The 26,606-nt window shown below is 39.9% G+C and overlaps 1 protein-coding gene across 2 annotated transcripts in view; it reads right to left on the bottom strand.

The window, feature by feature from the left end:
* The window catches only part of FRMD4B (FERM domain containing 4B), a gene marked incomplete at its 5' end in the record, with an annotated part of 176,306 nt that overhangs the window by 76,796 nt on the left and 72,904 nt on the right, over positions 1–26,606 (bottom strand). For both annotated transcript variants that reach the window (XM_083355174.1, XM_083355173.1), the window contains 2 exons: positions 18,477–18,499; positions 19,309–19,365. In XM_083355174.1, the coding sequence (XP_083211300.1) occupies positions 18,477–18,499; positions 19,309–19,365 (80 nt within the window). The remainder of the gene's footprint in view (positions 1–18,476; positions 18,500–19,308; positions 19,366–26,606) is intronic.

Here is a 26,606-nt window from a genome sequence, read left to right on the forward strand (position 1 = left end):
AGCCATAAGCAGTTAAGAGGTTATGAGATCATGTGAGCTGTTATTTATAATTGTAACTGCAATAAATTATGTTGCATGAACAAATTAATTATCCTCAACGAAGCAGTTTAAGATCACTTGCAATTTTTATTCACATAGCAAACACAGCTGAAGCTTCCTTAGATGAACTTAATAATTAAGCCAGCAATCCCAGAAAAAAAGCTTCCCACAATTATTGGGACTTGGACAGCATATACATTTAACAACAACAAACAAACTATTAGCCTCTTATCATTCCCTGCCAAAAACAAGTTGAGCAGCTCAGAGAAACCTGATAGCCTTTGTGATGGATTTCTCATTCTGCAATATATAATTGTATCATACTTTATGCATGACAGCAGCAATACTCATTAAATTCAATAAATCTAATCTAATCTAATCTAATCACAAAGACACCAAACCCATGCAGCAATATGTGATTCTATATCCAAAGTAATAAAGGTGTTTTAAATTTTTATTTTCACAGTAGGGATAAAGAAAAGTACCATACAATACAGTCCTATATGAGCTTTGGGTTGAATACAACTTGCTTCCAAATAAGGCTTTATGCTGCTACACTCTTATAAACTTTTCCGAATCAGCAACACACAAATTCACCTCCAGCAGACAGGATGGATGATAAATCACCTACATAACCTTTATGCAGATGATACCACTCTAATGGCAGAAAGTGAAGAGGAACTAAAGAGCCTCTTGTTGCGAGTGAAGGAGAGTGCAAAACTTGGGTTGAAACTAAACATTAAGAAAACCAAGATCATGGCATCCGGCCCTCTCAATTCCTGGCAAATAGATGGGGAAGAAATGGAGGTAGTGACAGATTTTATTTTCCTGGGCTCCAAGATCACTGCAGATGGGGACTGTAGCCAAGAAATTAAAAGACGCTTGCTCCTGGGGAGGAAAGCCATGGCAAATCTAGACAGCACACTAAAAAGCAGAGACATCACCCTGTCAACAAAAGTGCGTATAGTCAAGGCTATGGTCTTCCCAGTTGCAATGTATGGCAGTGAAAGCTGGACCATAAGAAAGGCTGAGCGCCAAAGAATTGAAGCCTTTGAACTCTGGTGCTGGAGAAGACTCCTGCGAGTCCCTTGGACTGCAAGGCGATCAAACCGGTCAGTCCTAGAGGAGATCAACCCTGACTGCTCTTTAGAAGGCCAGATCCTGAAGCTAAAACTCAAATACTTTGCCCACCTAATGAGAAGGAAGGACTCACTGGAGAAGAGCCTCATGCTGGGAAAGATTGAGGGCACTAGAAGAAGGAGACGACAGAGAATGAGGTGGCTGGATGGAGTCACTGAAGCAGTAGGCGTGAGCTTAAATGGACTCCAGAAGATGGTAGAGGACAGGAAGGCCTGGAGGAACGTTGTCCATGGGGTCGCGATGGGTCGGACACGACTTTGCAACTAACAACAACAACAAACCTTTATGGGTAGGCTGGAAGATTTGAAACTGAAGAGCATTTCAGTTTTCTTGCTTTTAAGAGAATAATGACCCAAGCAGGGTCACTGCTTGGTCATTATATAATAGAATAACAGAGTTGGAAGTGATCTTGGAGGTCCTTTAGTCCAATCACCTGCTCAAGCAGGAAACCCTACATCATTCTAGACAAGTGGTGGAGCACCCACAACTTCTGGAGGCAAGCCGTTCCACTGATTGTTCTCACTGTTAGGAAATTTCTTTTTAGTTCTAGGTTGCTTCTCTCCTTGATTAGTTTCCATCCATTGTTTCTTGTCTTGCCTTCTGGTGCTTTGGAAAATAAGTTAACCCACTCTTCTTGTATCAGCCCCTCCAATGAGGGCAATTAATCAGTGGAACAACTTGCCTTCAGAAGTTGTGAATGCTCTTTAACACTGGAGGTTTTTAAGAAGAGACGGGACAACCATTTGTCTGAAATGGTACAGGGTTTCCTGCCTGAGAAGGGGATTGGACTAGAACAGGACTTTTCAACCTTTTCACCCATTGTACCACTTTTAGGATATGGCAACATCCAAGTACCACCAGTTGCCTAGCAAGGTGTCAAAAACTTGATGACCAAAAAAAAGGAAAAAAGTGATGAAATACAGGTAGTCCTTGACTTACAACAGTTCGCTTAGTGACTGTTCGAAGTTACAATGGCACTGAAAAAAGTGCCTCCCAAGCCACAGCCGTGCTAGACACCTGCCTGCCCACCCGGCAGCGCTCTTCCTCCTGTCCGAGCTTTTCATTGTTGTGAGCATTTCTGTTGAGGATAGGCAGCGGGGGTGGAGTGGGGTGAGTTTAGTTTTTATCCTCCCCCCCAATCTGCTGGGTGGTTGCAGCAGGTTTTGGTCACTTCACATGACCCTGAGACACTATGACTGTCATAAATATGAATCAGTTGCCAAGCATCTGAATGTAAATCACAAGACCCTGGAGATGCTGCAACATTCCAGCTGATTGGCGCTTCTTCTGGGCTCAGAAGCACCAGGATCAGCGCCGAGCTCCAGGTGGAGCCTGGCACTGATCCTGGTGCTTCCGCTGAGCCCTGACAGCCCCGAAGAAGCACCAATCAGCTGGAAAGCAGCACTGATCCTGGCACTTCCGCTGAGCCCTGACAGCCCTGCATCTCCAGCCATCTCTCGCTCAGGCTTGTGCGGTGCTGCCACCAAATCAGCTTATTCCACTCCCCCGGTACCATTTTTCTAGGATGGCCGCGTACCACCTGCCAGGTGCCAATGTACCACAGGTGGTACCTGTACTACCACTGGTTGAAAAGCCCTGTCACCAGAAGACCTCCAAGGTCCCTTCCATCTCTATTACTATTATTTGCCATAGGTAAACCGTTTGTACAAATTTTCCCATAATAATACCTTACATTTATTTGTTCCAAACCCACTGATTCACTAAAATTGCTTCTCTCAATTTTTTCATATATTTTATCATACCATTTTTAAATAGTTTAATCTTTGGGTCATATTTCAGCAACAATTTGTAACTACGGTATGTCATAATGAATTATTTTTATTTTGTGTAAACATTTCAAATTTTGTCATCTTGTTTTTCCAGTTATTTGCAAATGCATTAAACATGGTAAATTTCTTCCTTCATTGTGCAGTTTTACTGTCTTTAATCTGTTCCTTGAACTTTGATATATGATAATGGTATATGTAATTAAATCATTTTTACTGTACTTATCCTTAAAAGTAAAAAAATGTTTAATGGTGAAGCTAGTGATGAAATTGCTGGACTTTATTCTTGTTAAGGATTCCAGATTTTTTTTAACAAACTTTGTATTATTATATGTCCTTTTAAAATTATTTTCTTATTTTTTTGTATCATTAGTAGCTATTAAGTCCATTAGTTAGTCACACTCTATTATTGATATTCTACTATTTGGAGAGTTTTTTTTCATTCTATCATCCATTACAGGCAACTTTCTCTATAATACAATCTTAGATTGGGAAATGTAAGTCTATCTTCTTCCTTTGAATCTTGTAGAATTACAAACATTACTCAGTTTTTTATATGAATCTGTTGATTATTCTTTGATAATCCTGAACGTTTGTCTGAAATTACAATTAATGCCATTTGGAACAAAAAGTTCCTTTGAGGTAATAACTCCAAAATACTGCCCAAACCTACTCAAATGAAATTTTTGACTATGCCTGCTCATCTTGTAGACTACTGAGACTTCAAAAGAACTTGATATTATTATTCTTGGCTTCACACTTCAGGTTAAGCCATTAACTTCTAAAAAGACAACTATTTATTTTTTATTTATTAATTTTATTTGTATACCGCCCTTCTCCCGAAGGACTCAGGGCGGTGAACAGGGCAATGCATGTTAAAAGACAAAGTACAAAAATTAAAAAAGATTAAACAGAATGCCCACAACTCTTACAATAAGTTAAAACACAATAAGAAAAGTTAAAACACATTAATAAAACCCAACCCCATCCCATCAGGCCAGGCCAGCTTGTTTGAAGAGGTAAGTCTTTAGATCGCACTGGAAGGAGCGGAGGTCGAGCGCCATCAACCGGAAGATGGTTCCATAAATCCGGCGCGCCCACAGAGAATGCCCTCCCCCTGGAGGTGGCACCCTGAGGAGGCCCTCTGTGTGAGCATACTGGGCGGAGGGAAGTTGATGCCGGCCGCAAGTGCTCCCTAAGGTATTCCGGACCCATGCCATGTAGGGCTTTGTAGGTCATTACCAACACCTTGAATCTCACCCGGAAGACAACTGGAAGCCAATGCAGCTCGCGGAGCAGAGGTGTAACATGGGAGTATCAGGAAACTCCCAACACAACTCTCGCGGCTGCATTCTGTACCAGTTGGAGCCCCCGAGTGGTCTTCAAGGGCAGCCTCATGTAGAGACCGTTGCAGTAGTCCAAACGAGAGGTCACAAGCGCGTGAGTGACCGCATGCAAGGCATCCCGGTCTAGATAGGGCCGCAACTGGCGCACCAGGCGGACCTGGGCGAAGGCCCCCCTAGTCACAGCTACTATATGGTCTTCTAAAGAAAGCTGTGAATCTAGGAGGACTCCCAAGTTGCGAGCCCTATCTACAGGGGGTAATAATTCACCCCCATAGGAGATGGGATATCCTGAATATCCCGAGATGCTGGTACGCACAGCCACTCAGTCTTGTCAGGGTTGAGTTGAAGCCTGTTCCTCCCCATCCAGACCCGCACCGACTCCAGGCAGCGGGACATCATGTTGAGGGCATCACTGGGGTGGTTTGGGGTCGAAACGAAAAGCTGGGTATCATCAGCATACTGATACCCAACTCCAAAACCACGAATGATCTCACCCAGCGGTTTCATGTAGATGTTGAACAGGAGAGGTGAGAGGACCGACCCCTGAGGGACTCTACAAGCGAGAGGCCTCGAGGTCGACCTCTGCCCCCCTGCCAACACCGACTGCGAACATCCCAGGAGATAGGAGGAGAACCACTGAAAAACCGTGCCTCCCACTCCCAATCCCCTGAGACGCCGCAGCAAGATACCATGGTCGATGGTATTGAAAGCCACTGAGAGGTCTAATAGGACTAGGACAGAGGAATTTCCCCTGTCCCGAGCCCTCCAGAGATCATTCACCAGCGCGACCAATGCCGTCTCCGTGCTGTACCCGGGCCTGAAGCCCGATTGGTACGGGTCTAGATAATCCGCTTCATCCAGAACCAGAGGAAGCTGATGCGCCACCACGCTCTCAATAGCTTCTTCAAATGAACCACTCTTTAAATGGTAGCTCAGAGCTAAGTGTGAGCCTACCAGATTAGTTCCTGAGGTGTTTAGAACTGAAGTCATTTCTCCCTCATCTATATATTACTAAAACTGTCATTGCAGTGACCTTTAATTGGGTGAAAAGGTGCATCATAGGGCAACAATTTTTAAACCAAGGTACCTCACATGGGCTAAATTATAGAATGTGTCTAAAATCCAGGAACCATGATTCCCAATTGAATGAAATTTGGGGATGTTGTGGCTAGTTCAATGTTACAGGCTACTGCTGCTGTCATGTGATCTTCATTTTCAAGGTTCTGTAACAGTTTCCTAGCCAGTCTTGCAATCCTTTGCTCCTTCTCCCTGCCCCAACAGCAGGCACTTAGCTGCCTGCTAGAAAGGGAGGAAACACATGAACCCACCCCATGCAACCGTTGCCTACTCCCGACTTGTGGTGCCCCCAGAGTAGGTTCCCTGACCTGTGCCACCCCATGTTTCTTTCCCAACCCACCCAGCATCACTTGGGTACCCCTACACACCCTCCATGACCTGTACCAATCTTGCATGTGTTCCCTGACCTGTGAGGCAACCTCTTGTAAGCCCCATGCATTTTTCTTAACCAGGACCATCCAACACGCATATGTCCTACCTCACCTGCATGGTACCTCTTACACACCCCAGAACCTCCATGTACCCTTCTTGATCCATGATGCCCCCCTTGGCCTTCTTCCCCAACCCACACAGCACCTCCCCCCAGTACCCTTCCCGACCTACACCACCAGTGCACACCCTCCCCAACCAACATTGCTTCTCTTATGCACATCCATGTACCATTCTTGACCTGCAGATCCCACATCTTCTTGTTCCCTCCCCTGCCTAGCAGAAGCTTGCTTCCCTGCCTGCTGGCATTTGAACTCGCAACATCTTGCTGGCTTCCCCACTGACTTTCTCACTGCATGCTTCCCACAAACAAGTTAAGTGGGGAAGCCAGCAAAAGATGGAAGTTCCTCCTGCTTCCATTGCTTTTTGCCCACCAGTGGTCAATCTGTTTCACTGTCTAGATAAAAAAATATATATGAAATGATGACTCTGTAGGGCATGGGCTGTCTAGTTCTTAGATAATGCTCTGATCAGAAAGACCTTTGAAGTCATCCATTCAAAGGTTTACACAGCCCTCTAATGTAATATATGATGAAGGAAATAAAACATACATCCGCTAATGTACACCCATAGTTGCTGTGAATTCACTGATCTGATTTGGATGGCACCTGACTCCAATTGATTTTGACAGCTCACAACATTAAAAAAGCCAAATGTATTTATTTCTTTAAAATAGTTGACTAGGTCACCCATGATATGCACTACAACCCCGGGCAACTCAGAAGTAAAACACTAAAAACAACAAAATATGAAAGTAAAAAAGACTATCCCAGTGCCTCCAAAGACATCTCCATACTTCCCAAAATAAAAAAAAAAATAGTTTCATGCTAAACAAGGCAATAAGTACAATAAAATAACAAGATGCTAATCCAGACCGCTTACATGAAAGCATACGCAACATATGTTAAACACATCCAAAAAGGGTACATGGAGGTTCTAGGATGTGTAAAGTCAGGTAGTCTACAGACTCACTATTTTATGCACTTTTACCAATAAAATCTAACCCTCTAAGTCAGGGGTGTCAAACCAGCAACGTCATGTGATGTATTGTGACGTATTGCGACTTTTTTGCCATTGCCGGCAATGGGGTGGGCACGCTTTTGCTATGATGTATCCGGGCCCATGGGCCGGCAGTTTGACACCCCTGCTCTAAGTGATTGATTGGTATGCTAAGCCACAGTGGTGGGGTCTCTTGGTTTATCTTAATTTATTATGCAAACTCAGATGCAATGATGTGTAAACCATGTTTTACAAATTAGAATATGTGTGAACTGAGTCACTGTGGCTTATTTGACAGTTGTCAAAATAAACCTAGTTTAGATTTTAGCGCAATGTATGCACCGGTATGCTGATTAGAACTACTCTACAATATTCCTGTTATCTCTGAAGCATGAAGAGAGCGCTTTTCTTGTGTACATATTTGTGCTCATATTACAGGTAAACATACTCAAGCATTTCTACGTCAGATGATTCATCTGGGACACAATTAAATGTCTCTACAAATTACTATCTTTTTCCTGAATGTAGTGGGAAATCCTAAAGGGTAGCTGGCTTCCCCACTGACTAGCTCGTGGGTAGCTGTCAGGGAGCATTGGAAATTATGAACATATGACTGCAGTTGATTGCGGTGAAATAGTGGTTGCGCGGTGGTGCTGAAATGGCCACAGTTTTGCCAGATTTCAATCGCACTGGAGTAATGGGTCCTGGATTTTGGATGCACGCTGTAAGTTAGTCCATTTGAGGGGTCTTAGTTCAAAAACTACTCTCCCACGATGCACTATTTTGCCCAACTGAAGATTACAAGCAGACACAACAGTTTTAGTAGTATATTAGATTACCCATGACCCCACTGGCTTATCATTTCAGAGGTATTTCCTTACCTAAACAGAGAAAGTAAGTGGTTGCTGCTGGGTGGGGGAGAGAGCAAGGGAAGGATTGCTTGAGTGGTCAGAAAGCTATCAGGGGTACATTAAAAATGAGGATAAAATGAACACAGCAGCAATTCTGAAGCAGCAGTGCTGAAGTAGCCACAATTTCCCCAAATTTCATCCCCTCTGGAGTAATGGGTCCTAGCATTCTGTAAACCCATTTGAATGTTCTTTGTTGGCAAAGTTTTGCACTTTATCCAATTAAAGTTTTATACAAAGTATAAAACAGACACAAGAGTTTTGTAGTATATAGATAGATTCAAGTCCACTACCCATTTGCTTTCTCAAACTTCTAGCTCTCTGTGTAATGGAGTCAAATGTCTGCTGGATGATTCCATTACTAAAATACTCATTAGATACTTTAGAACATACTGTATGTACGTATGCACATACTGTATATTCTTTCATGTAATTAACAGTGATTTCTGTATTTTACTTGCTGATCTACGACCAAATAAAGATTTGATAAGGATGGGTATTTTTTATTAAGAGCCATTACCCCTTTTTTACATTTCTTAGACACTATTACTATTACGGGTTATGTGTATGCCTCTGAATCATCATAATTTTGCCAAGTCATTTAAAGTAAAAGCACAAAAGAAGACCAGGACACCACTTCCAAAAGGAAACCTTTCTCTTTGAAGATAAGACGATTTCTGCAAACAACCTTGATGGTGCAAGACGGTTCTTGCAGATGCTAATTAAGTTATCAACAATGTGACAAAAGGAATCAGCCCAATTTCAATTCAAAACTCTGCAGCAAGTGTTCTGGTAAGAGTGATATGTCAGGCTGCTCTGTGGCAGACAGACCAAAATAAGGAGAACCCACAGTCTAAATTCTGAATCAGCCCCCGTTGTCCTTTGTCTGCTTATCACTAGCCTGCAGTGCCCAATTACTCCAGAAGCTTGCCAGTTATTCCAGAGGTTGCCTTAGCTGTTGCTGTTATTGTTTTTAAATCCAGATCAGCATAAGGTGAAACAAGTTCAGACAAGGGTTTTCATCGCAGTATGGATCTGATTCCTTTTAGATTATTAGTACAGCTGTTTTCTTTGAACAGCTTCCCTTTCCCCCCACCCCTCAGCTAAAATGAATAAATGAATGTCACTACTGAGTTTATGGCCACTTGTATTTAGCATTTATGCAACAAATCTGGAGGCATGTTTGGCAAGTTGAAGAACTTAGAAAACACACATTGTTTCCATTTGACGGGGAAGTTCCTGACTTTTAATTAAGCTGCAACAAGAGTCTGCAGGATATAGTTTTACACAAACGTTTTCCTCTTACAAACTGTGTTTATCACCCAAATAATGATACCCCCCCCACTCCTTTCTACTTGTCACCCATCAGGAATTCATTATATTGTCTTGTTATGGTACACCAGACAGAGTTATCTCTGTAGTCCATGGGCTATAATACAAACCCAACGTGTCAGCTATTTAAAGAAAATACAGTCTCTCCTGGGAGCAATTTAATGGACTTTCAGAAACAAAAAAAAGGTCAAGGTTTGAATATTGCAAACAAACAAAAAAAGAAATGTTAAGTAAGTCAAGTATATTTGGCTTAATCTCAACTCCACCAATGAGATTCATATTCTTAGACAAAGGAAGATGGAAAGATTTTCATTAAGTCTTTTCCCCTCCTAGAATGGAAAGACTGTTCAAGCTACAAATTTGGGGTGCAACTTGAAGAGGAACCCCAAAAGGAAAGAAATGGAGATGGATCTTCATGGATTTGCTTCCTAAGGCTGGGTCATCATACTCCTTCAGTAAGCAGCTCTATAAGCCAGATGGAAACCAACGGCTTACAAACCAAAAGTCACACTATGAGGGTTGGGGTAGAATCTTTGGTCAACAGAGTTATGACTTGGGTGTCCCTTACAAGGCATGGGCATGTTCTTTCTGAGAACAGATTTTATTTTAAAAATAATAATAACACAGATAGGCTAGAGCAGGGGTGGGGAACCTTGGCTCTTTTATGACTTGTGGACTTCAACTCCCAGAATTCCTGAGCCAGCCAAAGAATCTGAAGCATGCTGGTTCAGGAATTCTGGGAGTTGAAGTCCACAAGTCATAAAAGAGCCAAGGTTTCCCAGCCCTGGGCTAAAGGAACTTTTATGTCGCTCCACATTAATCCAAGCCGAAGAAGAATATCAATTTCAGCGAAATTAAGCTACAAGCTTAGCCTGAAACTTCAGCAGATTTGTAAGGTAACCTTGGTTTACTATCTGTGAACTCCTCCCCACCCCAATACTACAAGAGCAGATTTATTTTTAAGCCCACCTTGAGATTTACAATCTGAACTCCAAGGAATCTGAATTGCTAGCAAAACTATAAAGCGCTAATAGAATATAAACCTGCACTTCCCAAAGTAAGCATTGAAAAACTGCTTTTGCTATTACTGTTCCAGATGGGAGTGGATTTTCTCTTCACCTCCAAAGCAGTTGGGCTCCACCTCCATGCAGAGGTGGTTTCCTCCAGGGTTAAATCCATCCCTTTCAGATTTGTACTGACCTGTTTTGCTTCTCCCTTGAGACTCTTAACTTTTCCCTGCTTCCCAGCCTCAGCCCCCTCCCCATCCTGCTGAGGAAGCACAACGTCTGGCATCTATTGACAGGCACGTCATGCCAATTTCCCTTCCCAAGTACAACAGGGAAATGAAAAAGAGAAGCCAGAGAGAACTCCAGCTGTCGAAGCTCTTCTGTTTGTTTATATACAGACAAGTACTTGAGAAAAAAGGGACTCCAGTTGTAGAAACTTTATAAAAGTATCCCAACAACATTGGATGAATGAGTAAGTGCTTTATCTGTTTTGGCAACAGGACAGACATGAGCCACATCAGTGGTGTCCTCTTTTTATTGTAAGACAAGGTACAAGGTATGGCTGTGAAAGCTGGACCGTAAGAAAGGCTGAGCGCCAAAGAATTGAGGCCTTTGCTGGAGAAGACTCCTGTGAGTCCCTTGGACTGCAAGGCGATCAAACCAGTCAGTCCTAGATCAACCCTGACTGCTCTTTAGAAGGCCAGATCTTGAAGTTGAAACTCAAATACTTTGGCCACCTAATGAGAAGGAAGGACTCACTGGAGAAGAGCCTAATGCTGGGAAAGGGTGAGGGCAAGAGAAGAAGGGGATGACAGAGAATGAGGTGTCTGGATGGAGTCACTGAAGCAGTAGACGTGAGCTTAAATGGACTCCAGAAGATGGTAGAGGACAGGAAGGCCTGGAGGAACGTTGTCCATAGGGTCGCGATGGGTCGGACACGACTTCGCAACTAACAACAACAACAAGGTACAAGGCATGCTTTGCAGGTTAAAGTCCAGTCATCAAGTTGTTTGCTAGAAAGATCACTCACCAGCAGCAGGGACAGGACCTATGTGAAGCTCAGGGGTGTCAAACTGCTGGCTTGCGGGTCGGATGCGTCATGCCAAAAATGCACCCACCCCATTGCCGGCAATAGAAAAAAAAGTCGTGACACGTCACGTGACGTTGTAAGTTTCACACCCCTGGTGAAGGTTAGCACATACACCTCTGAGTGCCATATTTTCATGTTCCTGGCTTCTTTAAATGCAACAGCTTGCATGGCATAGGTTAACATCCTATGCAGAATTAAGATGGATTTAATATTGATAAGGAACATTTCTCCTCAATCACTTATAAGAACATCAAACCAGCTGCTGGATCATGCCAAAGGCTTATTAATTAAGCATCTGGGCCCCACAATGGCCTCAAATACAATGCAATGCAATAGCACTTTCTGCTCAAGTTCCTTAGTACCTGACATTGAAAACTATTCGGCTTCTGATGCTGGAGTAAGTATAAAGCCAGACTGAGTAGAAAAACTACTAATATTATCCAGCCATGATTTATTTTTGGAGAGCAGCAGGCAAGATCATGCTTACCAGCTGCATGCTTGCAAGCTACCTGAGGTAAACTACCTGTAACAGAGTTTTTACTCTCAGAATATTACAACGTGAGGGACCTTACATGGTTCAGCACTGTACAATCTATTATGACCTCTCCTTCTGGTTTGTTTTTTTTTACGAAACACAAGAAGCTGTTCCCAAATCAGTTTAATAAGTAACCCTTGCCAAATCCGTGTAATAAACAGCTCATTCAAAACACTCCAAACAAAGCACACTTTCCCTTACAGTCAGAGTACAATTTATTACATAAAAGCATTATAGCAGATCACTAAAGGACTCTACAATCCAACATTACAGTATGGAAAGATTACGTCCTGCCTTTCCTTCCTTGAATATTGTATTACAGGGTTCCCCAACCCATGACTGGCTGAGGAGTTCTGGGAGTGAAAAGTTCCAGTTTAAATCCACAAGTCTTAAAGTTGCCAACTTTGGAGACCCCCGATGTATTAGAATACTTTTCTCCCGCTTCTCCAGAGGACTCCTCTTGGCTTCCACTTCTTTTTCGACGGTGCTATTTGGATTATAGAAAGCTCTACAGTGAGAGTGAGGTTGGCTACTCCTATATATGGCGTTAAGTGCCTACTAAATTTGTTTTAGTTCTCTTCTGTTTAGAAGGTGGTTGTTAATGAGAATTCAATTAACTCCATTTTATGCTGTAATAGGGCACATAAAATGATGCCTGCTTTACTTTGTATAAAATTATTCCATAAGGGGTCAGAAAAAGGTCTTAGTGCTATGATGTAGACTTTTTCCAAACCTAGTAGTATTTTAAAAGTTCTGCTTACTACTGAAGTTCAATCTACAATGCCCATCCCCTCTCTTCTATGACTGTATATCCTCATTTTTTATTGTTTTGATTGACTATTAAAAGGCTGCTTAAGCACATGGCTGTCGTGCTGACACTAGCCATAAAAGATCTGTAAAAAGATCTCATCTTTTCCATCCCATTCAAAGCTCCTCTGGCAAATGTCACTTGGCACACTTTAAGAGAGGCTGTATAGTATTCTTCTAAAACTACTGCTCTGTTGCCAGATTTTTTTTTCTCCAGCTTGAATCTACTACAAAGCATTCAAGGACAGAAACATGTCCTTAGCCTTTAAAACAAGATTTGCTTTCTCTTCTAAAACACTGACAGTATGTTCCCTCAGGCATGACTGTCTCCTTAACAGCATGTTAATATCCTTGTGGCTGCAACAACAGCACTAGTTGATATCTTGCTTTAAACTCACTCTGCCTTCACCACAAACATAGAAATAGATTTATAACCTGGATACTAATTTAAAAAACATTGGATCCATCTGACAATGTGCTCATGTATTATGATTCAGTTGTCCTTAATGTCAGTACAGATCCATGCTGGTGGTAATAACTGTGTTTAGAAGAGTTGGTCCACAATATTTCTCCTCAATGTTATCATGAAAAAAAACCCGCTTATTTGTGTAGACACTTTAAAACATGATTTGTATATTCATGTATGTGCCTTAATTTTTAGTTTTATGTAGTTTTGTAGTTCTATTCTATTACTTATTTATTAAATTTATATGCTACGCATCTCAACTGTTGGGCAATTCTGGACAGCTAATTATTAATGATTAAATAATTGTATTATTTTTCCATATTTGTATAGTCTTAGAATTCCTGGGTAGGATGAAAGAAAAGTGAGAATACGGCAGCGAGACTTTTAGTAGCGCAATATTGGAAGAAGGAAGAACTGCCGACTATAGAAGAATGGACTTTAAAAGTTTCCAATTTGGCGGAAATGGCAAAGATTTCAGTGTATTTGAAAGACCAATCGCAACAGAGATATATTGTGTGGAGAAGATGGATTGATTATATCCAGAATAAATATGGGACTAAAAAGTTTCACTTAGCATTTGAATAAGTAGTGGATTTATATGATGTATAACTAGCTTGTAGTTATTTTATTAAGAGTTAAAGTGCAATAGAATTTAATATTTTATTGTTGTTTGCATATTCTAGATTATGTTTGTTTGTATTTTTATACCCTGTATTTAGCTCTGGGAAATTGGGGGTGGGGGAGGGGAGAGTTGGGGAGGTTTGGGGAGAGGGGAGGGGGATGGGAGGGGTTTTGTATTCAAAAATGTACTGTAAAACTTTTCAATAAAAAAAAAGAAAAGTGAGAATACATTTCATAACAAATAAAAAAAGAATCAACATACCTAGCAAAATGTCTGATCATTGTTACCAGAGGAAACAGCTCAGGTTATTACCTTATAAACATTTTTTTTAAAATGCACTATGATTTTCTACCAATATTGTACGCAGTTATAAACAGTAGTGCTTATGTGAGGACATAACTTCATCAAAATGGAGTTGGGAAGAAAATGTATAGAATTATATCAATATTCAATTCAAGCTGTTTTTTTAAAGATTATTAAACAAGTTAAACTTACATTGGGATTTCATTTCTGAGTTGTCATTTACAGGACTGCATTATTTGAGATTTCTCCAATGAGTACTGTCCTAAACACATGGATCAAGTCCCATCATCCACAGCTAGCACAAACTGAAATATTAAGCAAGTCTGGGGGCAAAGATTATACAATTCTCGGTGGATAACTCTGATATAATATAGTAAAATAAATTCCAAAACAAGAGTTACTTGTCCCTAAACAAAACCTGTCTGCTAAAATATGTGAAGGTTTGGATTTTTTTTTCTTTCCCAGCACCTGGTTTCAAGCTGGCAATTCCATTTTCTTCAGGCTTGACATCAACAGAGTTTGATGGCTAGCACATCAGACATGTGCTACTTCCAGCTGCTTCTTGGCCAACTGTTTCAATGTTTTTATCAACCACAGAATCAATGCTGGTATTGTTTTGCCAGAACTCAGTTATCTTGTGAATTTGCTGTATCCCTGATGATGATAAGGAGAACTACCAGTTTGGAAAGAGGGGGAAGAGAAATAAGGCATAGGTTTGTTTTATTTTATTTTATTTATTTAATTGAATTATTCAATATTCATCTTGTTTTGGCAATGAGACAATCAGATCACAGTAGGCTTCAATTATTGATATCATGTATTGAAGCTGACAGGAGGACATTTGTCAGTGTGTTATGTGATCGCTATCAAGTTGGTTGGGGTTTTTTGTGTTCTTTCATTTAGTGAGCTTGTAAAACGTAATAAAATTAAACTAACGGTGCAAAGAGTTGACTGGTTGCCCAGAAAGCGATGTAAAATAGTATTATTAAGTGAACAAGGCTACAGTTATAAAGAAATTAGAAGAAAAATTGGTGGAAACTTAACCAAAGGTAGCATTTCTACTGTACACTTTTCCCAAAAGGTTTCCACAATTTTGGCCACTACTGTAGGTAAAACTAATGGATGTCACATATTTCTCTCTCCCAGAATGGTAGGCAGACCATCCTTGCATTAAGACATTGAAGAAATGCAAATGAGCCCTAAATGTATTGACATTTAACTGAATACATCCTTGCATCAAAGTCTGTATAATTTTTTTTTCTAAAAAAAATACCATGCCTGCAAAATGAATGCAGCACATCTACATAAATTCTTAGCACAAGTGGCCTACACCTGTTGTTTCATACATATGCTAGCAACTTTCTTGGGACAGCTTGACACATGGCAGTGACCTTGCTTTAACTCTAGTAAATGATGCAGGAGTTTCCTGAAGGTCTACAAATGTCCCAAGTTGGCGTTAAACAGCTGCCTGGACTTGACATTACCAATTCCATAGCATAAAGAGGAAACTAAAGAAAGACGATTTTTCCCTTACCAGAGCAACAAATTGAGCATGTTGCAGCAACTGCTACTGATCTCGGAGAATAACCACCTTTAAATAATTCAGTTCCCTCACCTTCATTTTCTGGAGTTCTCATTCTGCACATTTGCCTATAAAGCTTCTCAGATGTAATTAATACATACGGTATAATTGAGTGAATTCTGTGTGAAAGTACTTAAGGTCTAGACTATCAATAAAATAATTACTGGTCTTGGAAGATGTCTCAGTATAGTTTAAACTTCATATCTAATTAAGACAGCTGCTTGTTTAAATTTAGCAAATTAAATGTCTTGCCAACTCACAATATCCATGTAATATTCTTCATGATGGCACCTTCAGCACACTTCAGATCCCTTTCATGCATTAAATCAGATTAACAATTAAGAATTCTAATCTGTGATTAATGTTTATCAGTTTGAAACCTTAATGTTTTTATCCCTATTTGTAAAAATCACTACCCTTAATCATTTCTTGCATTGTTACAAAAAAGCAGCAACTGCTTAATTAACACACTTAAAAGTAGATATTTTGGCGCCAGACGTACTGATGTAATACACCTGATAGCTGTAAGCTATGAAGGATGTGTGATGATCCAGATGATGATCCAAGCTAACCTAATAATAGATTGGCTGTGTTCACACAACATACTAAATCACAAACTAGCCAGCCACAGGCGGTATTTAATTTATGATTCATGAATCATGCAAACCCAAGCAACTGGCACAGATAATTCCGAGGATCATGTGTAAACACGATCACCAAATGATCAGCAGTGTTAACACAAGTTGTTGGTAAACTGATAGAAGGAAGCTATGAAACACTAGTACAACTTGCTAATTGCAAAGTAGATTGCAATTCCCTCATATCTCTTTGTTGTTGTTTTTTAAAAAAACAATTCAATAGTAAAGGATCAAGCGGTCAAGAAATATACACCAGACTAGCACTTGATGATAAGAGCCATAAAGGGCTCTGAAAATATATTCAGACACTATGTTTACACCTAAGGGACGCAGTGGCTCAGTGGGTTAGGACGCTGAGCTTGTCGATCAGAAGGTCCGCAGTTTGGCGGGTCGAATCCCGAGTGCCGCGTAACAGAGTGAGCGCCTGTTACTCGTCCCAGCTTCTGCCAACCTAGCAGTTCGAAAGCACGTAAAAATACAAGTAGAAAAATAGGGACCACTACGGTGGGAAGGTAACAGTGTTCCGTGCGCTTTTGGCGTCTAGTCATGCCGGCCACACAACCACGGAGACATCCTTGGACAAACGCTGGCTCTTCGGCTTTGAAACGGAGGTGAGCACCGGCCCCTAGAGTTGGAAACGACTAGCACGCATGTGCGGGGGAACCTTTACCTTTACCTATGTTTACACCTATGAAGTTCAGAACAGTATAGACAAAGTTGGACTCTGAAAAAGCAGGAAAAGTATTGGCACTTTTGAACTTGGAGAAGATTCTTGAGAATGCCAAGGGCAGCCAAGGAAGCAAACTAATGGATCATCAAACAAATTAACACAGAATTCTCACTTGAGGAACGAATAACTTTGGACCTATTGTGCAAAGACCTAGCTCTTTGGAAAAGGTTCTGATGGCTGAGAAAGGTGGAAGCAAAGAGAAAAAGAGAAAGACCAGCAGCAAGATCAATTAATTAAAAAAAACCCATCAAGTCTTCTGTCCTGAGATTTCTTGGTAGTCTCTCATCCAAGTCCAACCCTCCCTACTTGTTTTGAAGTTTGCTCAAGCACTGATTGGTGGTGCCATGGGCTATGACAGTAATTCTGCAGCTATAGAATAAGAGTGCTCAATCTTGTTTTCTATTACGGACTTCATTTCTGCAGAAATAACCATATAGTGGAATACCAGGCTAAAAGAAGCAGTGAGCAAACCAACTCATTTCTTTCTTTTATGGCATGGTTCTTTTTAGCATCCTCTTTTTCTGAAAATCTTCTGACTTGCAAAACACTTTTGGATACTAGACTTGAGCTTTTCGACTATGAAAGTCTCTGCACCCAACCATACACAACAAAAAACAATGCATTTGCCTAATGGCAAAAAATATATGTTCTTACAACAGGTCATGTCAGAATATAACCATACATGCATCTTATTTTGGCAGAATGGTAAGCAACAACAAGCCATCTTCCCTTTGCAAGAAACCAAGCCATTAATGAAACATTAATCTGATTAAAAACCAATCACTCTTGTCTTCTTCTCCTCCCCCCCCTAATTTAAATCTGACATCACTTTAGCCACCCTCTGTCACCTGATTAAAGCTTTTGCCTATATTAACTCCTCCTGATTTGGGAATGCCATAGACTAACAGTGCTCTCCTCTTACAAAATCTCTCAAGTGAGCTGCTGCTAATTAAGCTCCCCAGCATCACTTTCAACACAGACACAATGTCCTTTTTATTTAATTGCTCCTACAAGAATTGCACACTGAAGGAACTGTATTTTGCTGATAGGAAGAAAACTGACTAAAGCTGCATCTGATTTGCACATGGTAGGGAAGAGCTGAACCCACCAAGCTCAAAATCTTCCAGCAGCCACAATATAGCTGTCAGGATAGGAGTGTGACGGGTGAGCCCCCTTGAAGCAGCTGCAAAAGGAAAGACTGCACATTGATCTACAAGGCTGCCAAACTTTTTGCTAAGCATACATTAGGGCTATTCACAGATCAGATTAGGAGATTTACAGGGACATTGTGTGTGTGTGTGTGTGTGTGTGTGTGTGTGTGTTGTGAAAGGAACCTCTCTAGATGGAGGCTAGCTTGCTACAAAATACTGAGAAGATTTATTTCATCACATTTTAGCTAATATAAGCATCCAGACTATTGCACTTTGGAAAAGAATAGTTCAATTTTCACTTGCCCCTTTGCTAATACTTGCTCTGAATTTATGCTGCTTGTTGCACTTGCTCTGCTTTGTGATTAGCAAATGCAGGAAAAGTTAAACCTCACCCACACAGTTAATAATGAAAAAGGAAATGTAATTACCTAGAGTAGTCTCCTTTTGCTTCCTATAAAGGGGGAAAATCATGTTAGAAATCTTTTTTTGTTTTGTAATGGCTGTTTACATTTCATTTACCGTAGATACCATACCACATCATTAAAATTCAAGTTAATAGTTTTGAACAAATGCTGACCCTATGTGCAAATTGAAAGTACATCAGTGGCTTTCTTTTTTTAAAGGTTTTAAAACCTTTATTTAAAAGAACCAACTCACTCCCTCCATGACCACCAACCCCATGTGTGTAAGACAAAAACTAAAATTACACAGGTCTGGTAATCTGGATCCATTTCAAACACATTTTTAAAAAAATCAAAGTTTCATTATTTTATTAATACAAATGGAAGCCACTTCTTCAGAAAAATAACCCACGCAAAAACAACTACATGATAAATAACTGAAGCAGAATTGATAAGACATTTTAAAGTCTTCGTAGTGATTTTCAATATAATTACAGCCCCTTTTTTCTCTACTTCAGAATCTTTCTCCTATGCCCAACATATAGTTTTAGTATTACAGAAAATACATACAATTATACCAGACAGATGACACAAAAGTATACTTTACTCAAAGCACGCTACCCCACTCCAAGTAAGTTTTCTTCATGCATTTCTTCTCCGGCAAATTTTGAATGTCTGCACAGTGACCTCTTTGCAAAACGTGAAGAACAAACAGGTATTCCTTTTTAACTGGGTCAGCCGGGGTATAGTTTTACATTTTATTACAAAAATATAAACAATGCTGCAGAAACTCCAGTCTGGGAACTGAAGGCATGGCAGGTTAAAAGAAACCACAAAATGAGTTCGGGAAAAACCTTACCTGTAAAATCAAAGCAGCTAATCTAAAGACTGTCTCGCTTTCCACTTCAATATGTCCCTGTTTAAATAAAGAGGGAAGTATTAAGTTAGCACGGCTGAACTCCGGAGGGGAGGGAAATCTCCCCTCGCCTCAGGTTACAAGGACTCTCTTAGTCTAACACTACTCAGCAACCCTGGGTTTTCCTTCCATTTCCAGGTCGTACCATTACAGCGGAAAGGGGTGAATGTAATATAGCCATAAAGTTTGGATAATTGCTTATTAATATGGAAAACAGGGGAAATCATCCTGCAAGAAAAGAAGAATTGGGAGGGAGAAGGAAATTGCCAACCAGACCGCTTGCAATCTTTGATGAATCATGACTCCAGCTTGCAAATTTTGACCCTCCGGGTTTCCCAGGGGTTCAATGGCTGCAGTGACTAGCTACTTTGCTAAAGCACTTCTGTTTGTGGAAGGTGCTTATAATTATGCAGACAGACACACAATAATCCTATGCTTATACACTAAGAAATATGTCCCATTGGGTTGATGAAGTACAGTAAGCATTAAAAAAGAAACACTATTTTCCTTTGGTGGTGAGATGGCTGACTTGAGTTATCTTGTTTAAATAAGCGTGCATATTTAATTTCTAAATGAAAACATAGCTGATTAAATTTATACATGTCCATCATCTTTACCCTTTGGGTTAAACAACATTATGCAAAAAGCAGAAAAGGACTATGAAATAAAACGAAGAACTAAGAAAAAGAAATGGTTCCGTTTATGCCAACAGCAGTTACCTTACCCTAATCTATTTTGAAAACTGCAAGTCGTCCTCCATTATCTAATACCAATTTAGTGACTGTTTGAAGTTAGTGGTGGACATTTGTGTGCTTTGAAACCAGCAGGCTTTCATGACTATTGTAGCGTCTTGTGGTAATATGATTGCCATTTGTGCACTTCATAACCAGCTTCAAACAAGCAGAATCAATGGAGAAATTGGCAATAAAATTTCAAGTTGTGATCATGTGATGTCTTGCTTAATGACTGTGGATGATTCACTTAACAACAGAAGCTGAAGTGAGGTTTGTAAGTCTGGATCATTCAATATTATTATTTAGTTAGTGTCCAGGGCACTTCTCAGTGGAGTTGCCAGTTTCAATTGTGGTCAGTAAGCGAGGACTATATTTGTATGTCCAATGCATCCACATTGCACATGGCGTTTTGTTCTCTACACACCTTGTCTCTGTTTCTTTTTGAAGATCTTATGAATGCCATTGCACCACAACGTCCTCAGTCTTTCCCTTTCTCTCAGTCGATTCATTCTTCTTTCATATACATATGTATTAGTCACACTAGGCACACCAGGCCAACAAATCAGCTCTATAGGAAGGCTAAAACTACATATGTCATTAGGTATAATACAAAATTTTGTCAGTCTGATTGTGTCGTACCTCTTCCCCCATCTTTCAATTCAGTGAATTATGGAGGTGAACGTGTCACTTGCCCATGTTATCTAGCCATTTTGAACTGAAAATGTGTTTTACCATTTGTCACCTTGGCAATACAGATAGGTGTATCAGTTATCTTCCTTAACTTTACAGTTTGTTTTGCAGGTTGAACTTCAATCATATACTGTTCATGTTGAATTTAGCAATCAACCTTTAACTGCATACTTCTGCTAAACATTCCATAATTCAAGCCTATTCACTTATCATATGCTTTCCATAAATCAAGAAACATACAATAAACTTTAGATCTCATAGGTAATCATTCATATCTTAGGGATCTGTTAAACAGCAAAAATGTAGTACTCACACCCTCCCTAGCATAAAGTTAAATTGCCCTTCCACAGTTTGGCTTATTGTCACCTGTTGTACCCCGTAGATATGAATTGTGCCCCAAAACTTCACACATGCAAACTTAACTAATCCTTTTGATGCTGGTTTTTTTTTGCTTTAATTCTTACTATTTTTTCTTTTATTTGGGGGAAAATAATGGAATTCTTCTTATTGGAAGTGGCAGCTGTGGTTAAAAGGGCTTTTGACAGATTCATCTACTGTATCAATTAGGCCATGTCCTGGACTGGGAGGCCTTGCTCACAGTATCCAAAACTCCCTTTGGATTACTGCACTACACTATACATGGGGCTGCCCTTAAAACCACCCAGAAACTTCAACAGTGTGCACAGCGATGGACGTCCCTAGGCTTGCATATGTAACACCTCTGTCTTGTGAGTTGCACTGGCTTCCAGCTTCTGGGTGCAATTGAAAGTGCTGCTCATCACCGGGATATCTGAGGGAACACCTGCTGCGGGCATCAAGTTCCCTTCGTCCTGTGCGCTCCCACAGGGAGGGCCTTCTCAGGGTGCCGCCGGCAAAGGATTGCCGGAGGGCGACACCCAGAGGGAGGGCCTTCTCTGTGGGCGCGCCTGCCCTTTGGAACCAGTTACTCATAGAGCTCAGGACTGCCCCAGATTTTCATTCATCCCGCCGGGACCTGAAGACCTGGCTCTTTGAGCTTTCCGGCCAGGACTGAGAACTTTTAATTTTTAACCTATTGTAATTGGGTTTTTTTTAATTAGAGTTAAGGGTTTTAGATTTTAATTAAGGATAATTTAATTTATTTTAATTTGTTATTAACTTTTGTATTGTTATATTGTTTTAATTGAATAAAACCTAAACCTTAATCGTCTTGTGAACCGCCCTGGGTCCTACGGGAGAAGGGCGGTATATAAGTCTAAATAATAAATAAATAAATAAATAAATAAATAAATAAATAAATAAATAAATAAATGTCCTATATGGGCCAGGGCCAGGCTGTCTGTGGGACCACCTTTCCCTAAGGTCATTAACTTATCAGGTCAGAAGGGTGGGTATGCTCCTTGTCTCTTACCTTAAATTTATTTAGCATATGGCATATTATACACAGACTAGCAATATACATTAACATTTCATCTAGATTAGTAGAACACAATAAAATATAAATGTTAAAAAGATCTGTGTTCAAATATCAATGTCTAGGCCATCTAACTATTGAAGTGCAGCATCGTTTATATTAAAAAAAAATCAGATACTGGACCGGTACATGCCCTCAGCTTACAGCTGGTCATGATGTGATCTACAGTTTGATGTGGGACCCCGCAGTCACATTGAAGGGAGGATACCATGCCCTATTTCTGCAGAGAGTCCTGGCAGATGCCATATGAGGTGCGAATCCTATTCAGGATTGTCCATGACTGACATGGTACTTCAAAGCCTGGCACCTTTTTTTGTGGGGTCATTTATATGTCTTCCTATGACTGGGAGTTCAGCGACCCATTAGGCTTTCCATTGGGAGTCAATGTTAAAGTTGTTACCTTAAATACTGCCAACTTAATAGGAGCTAGGGGCGCAGTGGCTCAGCGGTTAAAGATGCTGAACTGAGCTCTGCGTGATGGAGTGAGCTCCCGTTACTTGTCCCAGCTCCTGCCCGTCCAGCAGTTTGAAAGCATGCAAAGGTGAATAGATAAATAGGTACCACTTTGGTGGAAAGGTAACAGCATTCCGTGTCCCTTGGCGTATAGCCATGCTGGCCACATTACCATGGAAATGTCTCCGGACAACACTGACACCCTTGGCTAAGAAATGGAGATGAGCAGACTCTCCCCCCCCCCGAGTTGGAAACAACTAGACAGGGGAAACCTTTACTTTTATGGGAACTAGAAAGCGTAACTTTTTTTAGAAGTTCATCAGGTAGACTTCTGTAAAACCCTGAAGACATGCCTTTACCCACAAGAGCTGGGATGAGGTGCCTGCATATTGGAAGCTTAACTTGGTGCCAGGTCTTGGTATTTAATGAGTCTGGTTTTTATAGCATTAATATAGTTTTTACCCGCTTTAATTTTTGAGCCGTCCAGAGTTTGTTATAAGATGGGAAGTTATACAAATATTTTTCAACAAATAAAACTGTCAGGCAAAACTGCAGTGTTCAAACACACTTTAAAGAGGACACACAGTTACTCCTTAAAACAAATGGCATCATTTTTTTCAATTATTTCTTCTACATTTGCAGACAGATTTTGTTTTCAATGTTTTCACAGCATTTTTGAATTTCTCTTGGATATTAATATGAACAGCATTTGTTTTTAGTTAAAACTAAACATAGCAGGTCTCTGAATGATTCTCTCCTGCATCTTCTCAGGTCAGTTTCATTTTGAATGTCATTATTTTTGTTATCGTTTTGATTCACACAGCAGGAGGCTCCTTGTTTAGTCCTCTTCATCAAGGTCCAAAATAAATGTTTTATTTCCCTCAAAGTGAGTCTACAATTTCTCTGTCAGTCTGAATCTTTCCTTGGCTAGATTCTCTGTAACTTTTATTTTATTTTTATATACAGTCTTATTAAAGTTCTGTGTTTTACATTCTGAGTTTTGAGACGGCCTAGTGGCTTATCAGCAATAAACTGTTGCATAGCAGAGGATTACCTATATCTATAAGTCCCACAAATGAGCCCCAAATTTCCGTTGCTAAGTGAGGCAGTAGTGAGTTTTGTCCATTTTAATTACCTTTTTGCCACAGTTGTTAAGCAAACTCACAGCAGTTAAGGGAATCATTTGGTCAATAAGCATGATTCCACCATTGACTTTGCTTGTCAGAAGCTGGCTGAGAAGGTTCAAATGGTGATCACATGACCCCGGGACCCTGAAACTGTCACAAATACATGCCAGTTGCTAAGCAACGAAATTTTGATCTTGTGGCCATGGAGATGCTGTGATGGTTGTAAGTTACTTTTTTCAGTGCTGCTGTAACTTTGAACAATCACTAAAAGAATGTTTTGTCAGTGGAAGATTACCTGTATACAAATTATGTTTTCTCCTCCTTTTTTAAAGCTTATAAGAATTCTCTTATAAGCATTTTTCCTTCCCCATTGTCTTGTTTTCATCTTCATTCTACCTACAACATTTATTTTGTATTTCTCATTAACATAACTACACACATTTCTATGATATCCTGTAACATGTTGACTCTGTTCTCAACATCTTCCATACCCATTTTCCATTCATTTTATTCTTTTGGGACATAAATTTGCCCTTATAGCTTTCATAATTTTCTTGGTCTTTCATCATAAATAATTGTTTGATCAGAGATCAGCACAGAGTTTTTTTATTTCCACGTGGATATCTTACAACAAAAGTGCGTATCTGTCAACAAAAGTGCGAATAGTCAAGGCTATGGTCTTCCCAGTTGCAATGTATGGCAGTGAAAGCTAGACCATAAGAAAGGCTGAGCGCCAAAGAATTGAAGCCTTTGAACTATGGTGCTGGAGAAGACTCCTGCGAGTCCCTTGGACTGCAAGGCGATCAAACCGGTCAGTCCTAGAGGAGATCAATCCTGACTGCTCTTTAGAAGGCCAGATCCTGAAGCTAAAACTCAAATACTTTGGCCACCTAATGAGAAGGAAGGACTCACTGGAGAAGAGCCTAATGCTGGGAAAGATTGAGGGCAATAGAAGAAGGGGACGACAGAGAATGAGGTGGCTGGATGGAGTCACTGAAGCAGTAGGCATGAGCTTAAATGGACTTCAGAAGATGGTAGAGGACAGGAAGGCCTGGAGGAACATTGTCCATAGGGTCGCGATGGGTCGGACACGACTTCGCAACTAACAACAACAACAATCTTACAAGTCAGGGCCACGAAAAGGGCGAAATATTGCTGAAGTATAAGCACATGCAGTAGCTACCTATAGCTGAGTAAGAAGTTCATATATAGAACTTCTGGATGTAAATGTTGTTCATTATAGGAATTTTAAAAAAATAAGAGTATTTAGGTTGCCTTATTTTATATAAAGATGAAAAATTCATACATCATACTAAGCAGTTTTTGTTTTTATACATAATGGATTAAATAAGTGCACTAGACTAAAATCAAACCAAACACATAATGACTAGCTGAATATGTGACCCTATGCAGAAATACGATTAAACAGTTAGAACGCTTGATCTTTGGTCACATATTTTAATTTGATTATACCAACTTAATATTTTCCTAATAGTAATTTAATTATCAAATAATTCCAATACCTTCCATTTAGACTCATACCCTTTTATTAATATGCAAATTATAATTGGAAGTTTGATGGTTTGGCACTATAGTAGACTTATGAAAAAAAATCAGTAAGTCACATATAAGAAATCCTGGTGCTTTATGTGAAAACAGGATTTCATTTTAAGGGGGATAAATACATATGTTTTCAAGTTCACTCTTTAATTTTACTATGCTGAAACAACAGAAACACCTTTGTGGTCTAGACAAAAGAATGACAAGATTCTAACGTAAAAAAAAATCATCTCCAAATTAGGTAAATTTTTGACAAGTTTCTAATTATGAAGCTGTTCTTTCTCTGAAATTTTTCCAAAGCATCTGACACTATGAAAGCAAAATGGACCAAAAACTGTTATGCTCAGTTTCTGCACTGTCTTCATGATTACTTTCTAGCAGTTGATCCAATTCTTTTTCTTCTTAGTGTTTTTTCTGCAAGTGCAGGGTCTGCTTTTGCTTTTCAGATCAACCGAGTGTTGTTCCATTAGTTGTGACACGAACTGATCCACTGACTTTTTGCCTGAGCCTGATCTCATGGGCTTAGCAACAATGACTGGCCCGAGGTCATCTACCTAGATTTCCTACCTAAGGTGGTACTAGAACTCACAGTCTCCTAATTTCTAGCCTGGTACCTTAACCACTTGACCCAACTGACTCTCTACCAATTGAGCCTCCGCTGTTTGGTCAAAGGACACATGGAAACATATACATATTAGCAACACATGCCAATACAATCTGTTATCATGATTGACGGTTGGTTCATTGTGTGACATTTCGATGTGGTACCCAGATTCACTTTTAGACAAATTAGGAAACTATGAAATGACTTGAAAATATGAAAATAAAATTAATCTGTAATTCTAGAACTGAAATAATTGACAAAACCAAATCTAACATGAAACCCCAAATTTGATATTGCTATAATTGCATTTATGTTTTAAATAGATAATTAAGCAAGCTACCTGGGGTAACCTGAAGGGTACAATTCCAGAATTAGTCAAAATTGCAAGGAAGTATAAAGCGCCTAAGTGGATATAATCTAGTTGTTCATACATCGTAGAAGAAAATATATTTAACTGCATAAAAGAAAATACAGAGGTAAACTGCATTGCAAAGGGACCCAATTATTCTTAAATACAGTGATTAAAACACTAAAAATAAGTAATACATAAAACAGTAATATATGTGCTTTTTTATTCATCCATTAAATCAATAACAAAACAAATTGCATTTTGATAGAGG

The sequence above is a fragment of the Vipera ursinii genome (assembly GCF_947247035.1).
Source record: "Vipera ursinii genome assembly, chromosome: 2".
NCBI lineage: Eukaryota > Metazoa > Chordata > Lepidosauria > Squamata > Viperidae > Vipera > Vipera ursinii.